The 13,493-nt window shown below is 43.3% G+C and overlaps 1 protein-coding gene across 2 annotated transcripts in view; it reads left to right on the top strand.

The window, feature by feature from the left end:
* Positions 1-13,493, top strand: part of SLC44A1 (solute carrier family 44 member 1) — a 521,394-nt gene that overhangs the window by 240,782 nt on the left and 267,119 nt on the right. For both annotated transcript variants that reach the window (XM_078676674.1, XM_078676673.1), the window contains exon 3: positions 8,448-8,590. In XM_078676674.1, coding sequence (XP_078532800.1) covers positions 8,448-8,590 — 143 coding nt within the window. The remainder of the gene's footprint in view (positions 1-8,447; positions 8,591-13,493) is intronic.

Genomic DNA, 13,493 nt, shown 5'->3' with positions numbered 1-13,493 from the left:
GTGTGGCTAACCTTCTCTCCCTTATTGTCTCGGCACATACCACTCAAGAGTGGAGGGCTGCTGAGAAATTACCTCTTCCCCATGACCTTCCCAGACCCACAGTGCAGGCTGCATAGATATCTCTGAGTAGCTGGCTGGCTGAATACAATTGTTGCCGGAGCAAAGCGGTAACCCTCAGACCACTGTGGCGAAGGACAGGAAGACGGTAATGCAGGGGAATTACACTTCCCCTCTCAAAATGTAATTATTTCTAGTCCTACTCTTACACAGCTGTTATACTTAAACAATGGTTGGGGCTGTTGTACCCTGAACAAACCAAATAACATAACCGTTTTGTTTTGACAACACTTTAAGTAATGGATAACAACATTTTTTTTGACATGTTAGAGAGAATTACACGGCAAGCATGTTAGAAAGGTTTACACGTTAAGCATCGAAAGGGTTCTGTAATATTAGTTATGATTTTGAGAGTTTTGCCCCACAAATAATCTTTACTCTGGAAAATAAACTATTCACTTCTAAAGGCCGTTTAGCCACATCGGCCAAAAATCACAAACGCGGTGTCCCCAAATTCTTTTTAAAAATAATGAATTGAAACCAATACTGACAATTTTAAGGGATTATAATATTGAATTTGTGTTTGTTAGGGATGTTCTCCCCATAGAACAAAGAAACTGTTTCACGCATTAAACTATCCCTTTGTACAGTTGAGTGTCCCCCTAGTCACTATTTTCACCTTACACAGCACTTTAAATCAAGCATTGAAAGCAATCCGGAGTAACTATTGAGTCCAGCAATGGAGACATGGTTGACCTTTCCTCACTGTGTCGCTGTGTTCTATGTTAGTTGATTTAAGCCGCACTTATTGTATGAAACTATAATTATCCATCTGTGAGTCAACCATTTTGGAAAGGAAGAGGGCTCAGGGAAGTCACTGAGGCCGAGAATTTGCCTTAACTTGCATACATAAAGAAAGATTTGAGTTGCAGTTGAAAGCCAGTGGTGGTTTGAGTCAGGCTGCAGCATGTAAACTAGGAAACTTAAAGGCAAGACCTAGTTTCAGCTCCAGAGGTATAGGGAGGGTAGGTGGCTGGGCAGTTGTCCGGATTGTGTTGAGTAAGCTTAGTCAACGCGGACATACAGAAGATTGGTCTTTGAATAACGCCGTTGGAGGGGCTTGTCATGATGCATCCTATATAATACTCCTTACAAGCTGAAGAGACTTGGTAACATCATTCATAATTCAGTTTTATATTGAAGTGGAAATTGGGATGATATCTGCCCTTTGGACCAATTCAGTCTGAGTGGTACTACAATGGAGTTATGGCCAATTAAAATTTGTTGGCCCATATACATTTTTGACATCTCTAGTTAGGTAGTGACTTACGGTGTTTCTAATTCTCCCCACACGACTCGAAACACAAGCCCTGAACAGTTTAATGCCCAAATGACACATTAAGGATACAGTGAGAAGTTGAGCCTATAAAATGTTTTAATTGGTGCAGTTGTAAAATGAGTTCATCACATTGATTACCAGAAGATCATTGAGAGTTTTAGTCCTCAAGAAGGTAGATAAAATAATGTAGGTAACCAAAAGGCATAGACCATTTCCCCCCCTATAATTAGCCTTGCACTGAACAAGTGTACATGAAATATTGATTCAGAAATGCACAGTGACAACATACTACTTTCAAAGAGTGATGATTGTGTCTTTTTAACTCTTCCCATTATGTATTTGTGCTATGTAACATTTATTTGTATCTATATTTAAATTTGTGATCTGTAATGAATTGTAATGTTTACAATAGTTGAGCAAATGAGGTTTTGCACAGAATTATACAATAAAATAGCTTTCTTTCATTTACAAAAAATGAAAGGAAAAACACCTCCCATAAGTTAGTAGGGTATATAAAAATAGATTTCACATATTTCCCAGGTTCTAAAGTAGTGCCACAATGGTTATTTCTTTGAGTGCCCCCATTTGAACCCTACACTGTATTCCAGACATCATTATTAAACAGCAATGCTGTATAAGTTATTCATTAATGCACTATTGATTTGTTTGGTTTTGTATGGGTTGCAGTTTGAATGCGTGCTCTTTCTACTATAAAGTCTTGATAGGCAATTGTTTTTTTAAATCTTTATGAAACTATGCCGTATAATGAGTTTATAACATCGCCCCTCCTTCTTCCCATGTGCTTCTACAGAGTGTACTGGCAGTAATGCCAGAGCAATAGAAAAAGGTAAACGCCCCTGACTCTTAGAGTAGCAGATTGGAAATAGCTAGATTAATATTAGTAGACCTGGTCTAGCTTCGGGGGGACAATTCCCTATATCATCATACAAAGGACTGAACTACACACTAGGCAAAGTGAACAGCTGAACCGAAAATTAATAAAATTAAACACACAGATGAATATACCAGTCAAGCGATTTATGTCATGTTAAAAATGATCATGGAATTTATTGTTTACCTCCCACTTGGGTTACAATCTAAAAGAATAACACACATATAATTAAAAACACCACCTAACGTGGTCATATAAAAAATGCAATCAACAAGTCAAAGTTACAAAAACAGTCTGCAGCGTTTCGGTGCTTTTTTTCTTTTTTGACACCTTCTTCAGGACCTTAAAACATTTGACTCCAATTTCTCTAAAAGTAAATGAGAGCATTTTAGTATTTATATTTGTTGTGTAGGTTCATCTCATTTGCCTAGTTTTACGCTACTTATTGCTTTATGCAAATATCATTGTGCTAGACCACTTGCCTGAAATACCAGAGCTTTTTTTTGTATACCAAGAAAAACAGTTAACAGATAACAAGTATAGAGGTCCTACATGAGGTTCTCATTTTAAGTAATCAAAACCTTCCATTGTTTTATTTTACTGAATGCATCACTTTTTAAATTTTTAGATGCAGCTTTTTCATCATACCTTTCTTTTAAACTTGATTCCTTTCAAATGGTTGCTGCACGTACTATGCGTTGCTCAGGTATTTCATGTATCCTTGAGCTACATAAATCATAAACACAAAAGCCACGATTCAGTCACCCATTCTCATATATTCTACATTTCTAGAAATATAAGCAGTAACGATTTACCTCTCATTATAGAGATATACTCGTATAACTGCACGGAGGAGCCACCGTTGATAATAAAAGAAACTTCTTATAGTCTTTGGGCCTGGAAAGTTAAAAACCTTTTGTCACAAATCTTTTATGTATACTGGCCTTTCCACGTATTATCTTATTAACCCCGGGATACAATATACTGACCTTTTTCAGATTCTGGCCCATTCTTTAATGGAAACTATTCATGTTAGTTTCTATGCTTCTTGCCCTTTGTCCAAATGTTCTCCTCGTTTGGATGAAAAAAACGATCTGCGATAGAAAAAACCACAACGGCTTTGTTTCTAAGATCTATGGTACTGTTAAAGCATGTATATATGCCGTATTGCAGGATTCAAAATGAAGGGGTCATTCTCAATATGTAGATAAACAGTGATTTAAAGCGGTTCCATAGATTCCGATAACCACCGGTTTCTGTATCATCCCCTTATACCTATTCTCCTCAAAAACTGGGCTGATCTCACAGTCTCTATCAAAAGGATTTTTCTGGCGTATTGTTTAAAACTTAAAGTTTGGATACTACAGACATGTAAGCGTCAACACCCAAAAGTGGGTTTTGTCTTGTCATTACGCACAGGGCCTAGGGCTAAACCTCACCTTATATTCGGAATTCGGCCTCCCTGCTCCTCCGTGTACCCGTCTTCCTGGAAATTTGAAGAGTACCGCATATGCGCGCCACTGGCATTTTTATAGGTCGAGAACCCATAGTGACCCGGAAGAGATTCGGTTATTTGTAATACCGCAGTTTAATACTCACAAATGAATCGAACGATTCATATTTTTGATATCGCCGCAAAATCTAAATTATTTTCCTATTTATTTCACAATAAATAGGAAAATAATTTAGATTTTGCGGCAACCGAGGTCGTTTACTTCCGGTTCAATTATGCCCGTTTTTTCCGAACTAAGATGAATATCGCATTTTAACAACGTATATTGACACCGAATAACGGGGCGATATCAAAAATATGAATCGTTCGATTCATTTGTGAGTATTAAACTGCGGTATTACAAATAACCGAATCTCTTCCGGGTCACTATGGGTTCTCGACCTATAAAAATGCCAGTGGCGCGCATATGCGGTACTCTTCAAATTTCCAGGAAGACGGGTACACGGAGGAGCAGCGAGGCCGAATTCCGAATATAAGGTGAGGTTTAGCCCTAGGTCCTGTGCGTAATGACAAGACAAAACCCACTTTTGGGTGTTGACGCTTACATGTCTGTAGTATCCAAACTTTAAGTTTTAAACAATACACCAGAAAAATCCTTTTGATAGAGACTGTGAGATCAGCCCAGTTTTTGAGGAGAATAGGTATAAGGGGATGATACAGAAACCGGTGGTTATCGGAATCTATGGAACCGCTTTAAATCACTGTTTATCTACATATTGAGAATGACCCCTTCATTTTGAATCCTGCAATACGGCATATATACATGCTTTAACAGTACCATAGATATTAGAAACAAACCCGTTGTGGTTTTTTCTATCGCAGATCGGTTTTTTCATCCAAACGAGGAGAACATTTGGACAAAGGGCAAGAAGCATAGAAACTAACATGAATAGTTTCCATTAAAGAATGGGCCAGAATCTGAAAAAGGTCAGTATATTGTATCCCGGGGTTAATAAGATAATACGTGGAAAGGCCAGTATACATAAAAGATTTTTGACAAAAGGTTTTTAACTTTCCAGGCCCAAAGACTATAAGAAGTTTTTTTTATTATCAACAGTGGCTCCTCCGTGCAGTTATAAGAGTATATCTCTATAATGAGAGGTAACTCGTTACTGCTTATATTTCTAGAAATGTAGAATATATGAGAATGGGTGACTGAATCGTGGCTTTTGTGTTTATGATTTATGTAGCTCAAGGATACATGAAATACCTGAGCAACGCATAGTACGTGCAGCAACCATTTGAAAGGAATCAAGTTTAAAAGAAAGGTACGATGAAAAAGCTGCATCTAAAAATTTAAAAAGTGATGCATTCAGTAAAATAAAACAATGGAAGGTTTTGATTACTTAAAATGAGAACCTCATGTAGGACCTCTATACTTGTTATCTGTTAACTGTTTTTCTTGGTATACAAAAAAAAGCTCTGGTACTCCAGGCAAGTGGTCTAGCACAATGATATTTGCATAAAGCAATAAGTAGCGTAAAACTAGGCAAATGAGATGAACCTACACAACAAATATAAATACTAAAATGCTCTCATTTACTTTTAGAGAAATTGGAGTCAAATGTTTTAAGGTCCTGAAGAAGGTGTCAAACAAGAAAAAAACACCGAAACGCTGCGTCGACTGTTTTTGTAACTTTGACTTGTTGATTGCATTTTTTATATGACCACGTTAGGTGGTGTTTTTAATTATATGTGTGTTATTCTTTTAGATTGTAACCCAAGTGGGAGGTAAACAATAAATTCCATGATCATTTTTAACATGACATAAATCGCTTGACTGGTATATTCATCTGTGTGTTTAATTTTATTAATTTTCGGTTCAGCTGTTCACTTTGCCTAGTGTGTAGTTCAGTCCTTTGTATGATGATATAGGGAATTGTCCCCCCGAAGCTAGACCAGGTCTACTAATATTAATCTAGCTATTTCCAATCTGCTACTCTAAGAGTCAGGGGCGTTTACCTTTTTCTATTGTTAAGACCCCCCTCCCTGCCATAAATCACAGGGGTACCTCCAATTTGTTTGATATAGTAATGCCAGAGCAGCATTTGAAAACTGACGGAGGAATGCTGTAGTATTTTAATCAGCAGTGGCGGTCGATAATTGGAGCTTAGGAGCTTCAGGGGGGGGCACTCATGCATACTCACACCCAATCGCACACTCACTGATATCACACACTCACTATATATTAAATAAAAACAGAACACTTACCTTCTGCAGCGTCTGGTGCCCCAAACCAGCCCCAAACCAGCCCCCCACCCCTGCGGCGCACCGGGGGATTGCCCGGTGCCCACTACGGCCAGTCCGGCCCTGCTGGAGGGAAGCCTTGGAGATTCCAGGAGTGTTGGGACTGCTGCCATCTCTTGTTGGCTGACCTTAGGTCCGCCAATCAGCGAAGGCGGCAGTTCCTACCGCGTCACGGAGTGGGAGAAGGTCATTGAAAGTTGCTGAGCCCACGCGCCACTATGTGATGATGTGTCACTGATAGACACTCAGCCCTGGGCACTTCAAGACTTAAAACTTCAACCAGGTCGAATCTCCCACTCGTCATGAGGAGGTGGGCATTAAGGTGCTTTGCAAGGAGCTGTGACATCTTCAGACCGGCAAAGTTCAGCACGGGCAGCCAGGTGCTTGTGCATTTAGCACATGTAGAGCACCTGGCTGCCTGACCTTAAGATAAAGAGTTTCTGTCTGACTGACCTTTCCCCAGCTTCACAGACACTATTTATGTCCGGAAAAAGGTGGGGGTACGTGGCCCTTAGACTGGCTGCTGCAGTTAACAGGTGTGTCTTACACCATTGTAGTCGCCAGTGTGTGCAGTACAGCATCAGAATGATCAGTGCTTTTGTTCACTAGCTAGTCCGTTCCCATCTACAGGACATTTTCTCTTATGGGCCTTCTGCTGTTTGTGATGTAGGTGTACCAAAAGTTCAAACAGTGCTGTAAGTTTACATGCGACCACACAGCAGTGGCTGCTTATTATACATTAGAGTGTTAAGAAAGTAGTTTTATTTGATACGTTCTTGTTCTTATACTTTTTAATAAAATGTTATTCTTTTAATCGTTTTCATAAGCTCGTCTGCATCAAACGTGGCATTTATGTGTTTTGCAAGAAGCAGGAGCACAATACTTTGAGAAACCGAGTTAAAAGTTGTTACGCCGACAGTAGTGATGTCACTATGTCATTTGGCACTGGTGCATGTTACATGGAGCAAAGAGCATTGTAGTAGTAAGATAGTCATTATATGGTTTCACAATGGTAATAAACATCCTAAACATTTGGTTAGTTAAAGTGAAGCTAAAAAGATAAGTTCTACCAATTCTTGAAGGAGAATTCTAGTTGAAAAGGCAAGTTCTAGTTGATTATCAGTTGTTTGGAATCTTTGTAGTTCCAGATAGTGGGTCTTGCCCCCTAGACATTGTTGTCTGCTATGTATGGTAAGCAGCTTGCCTAAATAAGGTGCTTTATGTCGAAGAATCGCTTTGTAATTGATTCAGAAAGTTTTAAATCTGATTTTAACCAATGCAGATACTTCAGAATGAAATAAATAAAACCGTATTTCCTCGTGGACAATGCAAGTCTTGCTGTGGAGTTCAAATTAGTCTTAAGAGAACAAGAGGATTGAGGTACACCTGCTACAACAACATTACCAAAATCCACTTGATACATGATCAGGATATTAGCAGCTGTCCTCAATTTGGCAATTGGGTTTCATCTGTTAATAAGTGGGGTGAGCATACATATGGGGTTAAATGTACATCATATTGACTTACTGTGGAGCAAAGTGATGGAGAAATATCTTCCACTTGGAGTTCAATAATTGCTTGGTCAACACTGTTTTTATGTTCGGTGGTAATGAGAAGAAATGCAGTCTTTTAGGGGATTCAGTATCAAAAAAATTGTCAGTCAGGTATCGGTATCGTAGTTTCATGAGGATGAATCAAGGAGTGATAATATAATTTACGCACAAAGGTTTAAGATATATTTGTATCTCATCTGCATATTAATGAGTTGACATTCCTGACCCCTGCAGTATTGAACTTACCCATTTAAGGAACTAGTCAGAGTTTGTGTTAATACGGAGCCCTGATTCATACCACATGTTATTGCTACACTTTCAGAGATGCCTTCTATTTTTACCAGATTTATGTCCGTTGGTTAGAAAATAGGAAGGCAATCTTATAACCCATCCACAAAAACTCATAAATTCAAATTTGCTACTCAGCTGTACCTCTAATTCAAATCCTTCTCTCTCTCATCCTAAATTGAACTAGCATTTGTGTATTGGTGGCAGATAATTTAATTTCTGTTGTAGGTGACAAATAATCATATTAGCAGGAGGGTAAACACCACTCCCATAAGGAAAGGACATTGCCATGTAGAAATATCCCTTGCAGAACCCAGTCTGATTTAATGACTGCTTTACATAAGCATACCTTGAATGTTTAATTACTCTTCCAAATCTGCTCCTCTTTCAAAAACTGTCTAGAGTCCCTTGTCGCGTGCATAACACAAGTGTTCCTGTTGGCCTGTAAACATCAATGTTACTGTGTTGCGTTTCTTTTTGCACTCTTATTTTGTGCCGTGGTTTATACAAAAGCTCTTATATCATATCATTAACACTTTTTTTTTTCTCTTTTGGTAGGGGTTCATATGTGGCTTTTCGATAGCTACTGGAGCAGCTTCAAGACTGGTATCAGGATATGACAGTTATGGGAATATCTGTGGTCAGAAAAATACAAAATTAGAACATGTTTTCAACAGTGGCCTAGACCAAACCACGCGCAAGTGAGTGGACTTTATTCTGGTGTACATTGTTCTGTCCAGGCACATACATCACTCTTGTTCTGTGGTGGGCCTTAGAACCCGCCACCAAGTTCTAGATGTAATGCCAAGTATGTTTAATTGAGAAGTATGGAGCCTACACTCTGGTAAGTTGGTTCGCCTGGGAAATACAATTTGGGGTTCTTTATTGAAGCCATTCAACTTTCCTGTGTTCCCGCTATGTTAGAACATCACCACTTTTTGGCCAACAATGGAACTGTTCAAAGATTAAGGCCTGATGCACAAACTGCACTTTGTAGTACATTGTGTAGTACTAGGCAGTGTTGGTTTGGCCTATACTTATATGTGCGGTGTTCTCTTCCCCGACTGTTGAATCTCCACACGTTGAAGTATAGACATTAGTCGTTAATATGGAAGACACAGTGGAATGGGTGGTAAAAGAGCCAGACTTAATCCTAAAGGGGATAGGAATAGGTGGGGGTAAGAGTGGTTCAGGGAGGGATATCACCCACCATTCAAGAGTAAGCCAGTTACATTACTCTTGGGATGGAAACATGTATCTTACACTTTTGTATTAAGTTTACACTTGAAGTTAATGTATACTTTAAGTAGTAAATTTACTACAAAGTAAGTGGAAATGTTCTCTAAAGTGTAACATACTTTTGCGAATCAGCCCATTTTGAAGTGTGGTCAGGAGACCATGAGCGCCCTTAATTTTCTTCACCAGCACATATAGAGTGGTATGTTGTCCTTGATTAAATTTTTTAGGTCAGTCAGTATTTTTGTTGTTGTAATTTTTATTTACTTTATCTACTATTTCAGTCATTTCTTAAATTCATCATATCCCACTAACTGAAAGCACAAGACCCCCGTAGACTTCCTTAGTCTTGTTTTTGTTTACAAAACACTGGTTGTGCAATCATCACCAAGCCAGTAACTCCTGAGGCGGAAGCCGGGAGGTTGTGTTTTTAAAAACCTCACTTAGAATTATTTTTGTGTTGCATGTTTCTTTGCTAAACCCCACGCGATATTTTAATTTGCACAGTTGCCACTAAACATTCCTGATTCTGTTGACTAGGAGCAGATCAGGGGACGCTAGGCAACACCGGGGACTTCCGCCGAAAACCGCCGCCATCTTAGTGGTATTCGGAGCGGGCAGCGGGCTAGTTGTTGGGCACAATTAGGATAAAAGACACCCTGTTTCATTTCCCTACCTAATCACCACCAAGCCAGTAACTCCTGAGGCGGAAGCCGGGAGGTTGTGTTTTTAAAAACCTCACTTAGAATTATTTTTGTGTTACATGTTTCTTTGCTAAACCCCACGCGATATTTTAATTTGCACAGTTGCTACTAAACATTCCTGATTCTGTCGACTAGGAGCAGATCAGGGGACGCTAGGCAACACTGGGGACTGGTGCAGAAAACCGCCGCCATCTTAGAGGTATTCGGAGCGGAAAGCTGGCTAGTTGTTGGGCGCAGTTAGGATAAATGGACACCCTTGAGTGTACGCGCAGCAGACGCAAGGCAAGCCCGTCTGCACCTGTCTGCACCTGTCTGCACCTGTCTGCACCTGTCTGCACCTGTCTGCACCTGTCTGCACCTGTCCGCGCCTGGCCCGTGCCTAGGGCCAGTACCCCTGGCACAAAAATAACGAAGGCAAAAATAACCAATCCACCTATACAACAACGAGCGAGCAATATAGGGACTCGCAAATATGACTCCGATTCTCTGAAAGCCCTTAATAATAAATCGCTAACGTCCAACTGTATCAAAACTCTCACTATCTCTGATCCTTTTCTCTGCACTCACTGCGGATTTCACCTCATCCCTACATCTATCAATTCACAAGTAACCCCCCGGCCTAAAACTTACACCATGACGAGCATAAACTGCCGCTCACTCCCCAAACACTAAGCAAATATTTTCGATCTACTCCTAAACGACCAACCGGATGCGGTCTTTCTGACAGAAACCTGGCTCCATGAGAGCTCAGGGCCAGATATAGCTGTAGCCCTACCCTCCTTCAAGTGGCTAAGGAAAATCTGCTGGACGTTACCGGAAACAACAAATAACACTATAGTCAACGCCTTAATCACCTCCCGGCTTGACTACGGAAACATTCTATATATGGGCTCAAACAAACAAATCACGCATAAACTACAGATGGCCCAAAATGCAGCAGTTAGACTTCTATGCAAAGTGCCAAAAAAAGAATCTATCTCCATTTTCCGACGGAAACTGCACTGGCTAACCATAGAAAATCGAGTAAAATTTAAAGCACTTAATTACATGTATAAAATTAAATCTGGGACAGCCCCCAATTACCTTTGCTCCCTGGCCACACCCTACATCCCATCAAGAAATCTTAGATCAGCCTCCCATGGACGTTTTGCGGTCCCAAAATACAAGCTAGCTCGCGTTGGAGGGAAATCCTTCGCATACCTAGGACCATCATACTGGAATTCCCTCCATATTTCACTTAGGAATGAAATAAGCTATTCCAGTTTTCGTAAATCGCTGAAAACTTGGCTGTTCGATAAATAAATTTCCCATGATCCATCATGTTACGGCTTCATCATATGCACCGGGAAACCCTTTCGGGTAGCTGTTGCGCAATATAAATAATAATAATAATAATAATTATCTGAAAGAAATAGGTTAGTATTAGATTCCTTACCTTAGAAAATTCCCCAGGCGTCAGACTGGATCCGGAAAATTTTGCGTAGCAGTACCCCTGCGTGTCGGTAGGCGTCGTCTGCGGCTCCTCGTCCGGCGTCGTTGGCGCCTGGATGACGTCATTGGAGTACTTAGACGCCGCCCTCGCGCGCTGACGTCATTTTTTGTTTTTTCCGCACCAGCATTCGCAGGTCCGGAGAAAGTGGTACCCTTTAGTCACCTTTTGACTATGCTTTTTCGGTCATTTTTGGATCCGTTTCGAGTCTACGACTCCATCGGTGCCGGTAGGGATGCCTGGGTTCAAGCCCTGTGCCGACTGCAACCGACTGATGTCGGTTACCGACCCCCACCGCCGGTGCCTACATTGCCTAGGGCACGCCCACCATGACAAATCGTGCCCCGACTGCCGGGCCTTGACGTCGAAGGCTAGGCAGGAGCGGTCCCGCAAGCGCCTCGAGCTCCGGTAGTCGGCCCCGCGCTGGTTGACTGACCGGTTCCGGGGCCGTAGTCATCACAGCTCGGCGAGTCGACACCACTCGTCGGGCTCCAAGTCCTCAGGTAAGAGGCACAAGAAGTCGAAGAGGCGACATCGCTCTTCTGGTTCGGGTGACACCGCCCACGCAGCTCCGCCGGAGCCGCAGGCTTCGTGGCCTGCTCCATACCCGCCGGTCCCTGGGCAGAACACTACGCCGGAGGAGATCAATGCCTTCCTCATGGCCATGAGGTCGCTCTCTCCTCCGTCGGGTTCCGCGGAGCCTTCGGGCCCAGCGGAACCGACTGGGAGCCCAAGCTGGCCGGGTGCTTCGGCCCCGGCACCGTCGGGTGCTTCGGCCCCGGTGCCGTCGGTGACTTCGGTCCGGACGCTGCAAGGCCCCACTGGATCCGGTTCCAGATCTGGTTTGCCGCTGGTCGACCGTACGACCCCGCCGGCGTCGACCCCTAGGTGTCACCCCCGGCGCCAACCTCGGACGACGCCGTCCCTGGTCCAACCCTCGGTCCGGATCCGGCGTCGGAGCAGCGTCGCTCGACGAAGAGCAATTCTTCGAGGATCTGGGTCCATCCTGTATCCCTGAATTTCAGGACATGGACGACGAGGGAGACTGGGGGGGGGTCTGAGGACCCCCTGGCACGTGAGTGCCAGTCATATGAGTACTGGACACAGGAACTAGGGGAAGCCCGTGGCCTGGATACCTCCCCAGACACTGGTTTTGTCTCCCCTCCTACCGTGGCTACGGAGGAGGGGGCAGCGTATAGTGTGGTGCTGATGAGGGCAGCCAAGGCCTTGGCTCTTGAGCTCCCCGTTGCAACAGTGAGGTCCAACATCCTCACAGAGGTCCTTAAACCGCAGGTAAGCTCCCCAGAGCCTTTACTGCCATTTAATGAGGCTCTCACAGACGTCCTGTTGGGCACTTGGTCCAGGCCCACTACAGGCCCTCCTGTAGATAGGAACGTCGCTAGGCACCACCGCCCAGCTCCGGGCGACCCTAGTTTCTTGTCCACCCACCCCACCCCGAGAGTCTGGTTATCCAGGCCTCTACCTCCCAATCCGCATTCCCGACGGCACCACCAGATCGGGAATCCAAGAGGTATGAACAGTTCGGAAAGAAGATGTTCTCCTCCCTTAATTTGGGGTTGCGGTCAGTCAGCACCGCGTGCCTCTTGGGCCGTTACACACACTCTCTGTGGGATGCGGTTGCGGCCGTGCTGCCTGAGTGCCTGGAGGGAGCCCGGGCGAAACTCGCTCAAGCCCTTGCGGAGGGAAGGGGCGCAGCGCGGTACTCTATCAGATGTGGACTGGATACCACGGACTCGCTAGGAAGTGTGATTTCAACATCTCTGGCGGTTCACCGCCATGCCTGGCTGAGGTCCGCCAACTTTTCGGCCGATGTCCAAAACACCCTTATGAACATGCCGTTCGATGGCAGCCACCTCTTCGGTGGCAAGGCAGATCATGCGTTGGAATGCTTTAAGGACTCCAGGGCTACAGCCAAGTCCTTGGGCCTGTCGGCCCGCGCCAGCAATCTTCTGCCCTGCGCTCCTTTCATGGCCATGGAAGGGGTGCTCCCACACGTCCTGCCAGCCACGGGCCGCAGACTAACATTCAGCGCAGTGGCGGACGTGGTTACCGTTGCGGCGGTAACAGGGGACAATGGCGTGGCCAGTCCACATCCACCCCCCCAGTATCCGTCTCAAAGCCTTTCTAGTCCGAGCTTTCAGACCCATTTGACGC

The sequence above is a fragment of the Lissotriton helveticus genome, chromosome 2_1 (genome assembly GCF_964261635.1).
Source record: "Lissotriton helveticus chromosome 2_1, aLisHel1.1, whole genome shotgun sequence".
NCBI classification, from domain to species: Eukaryota; Metazoa; Chordata; class Amphibia; order Caudata; family Salamandridae; genus Lissotriton; species Lissotriton helveticus.
This window is presented reverse-complemented; position numbering and strand designations above follow the sequence as displayed.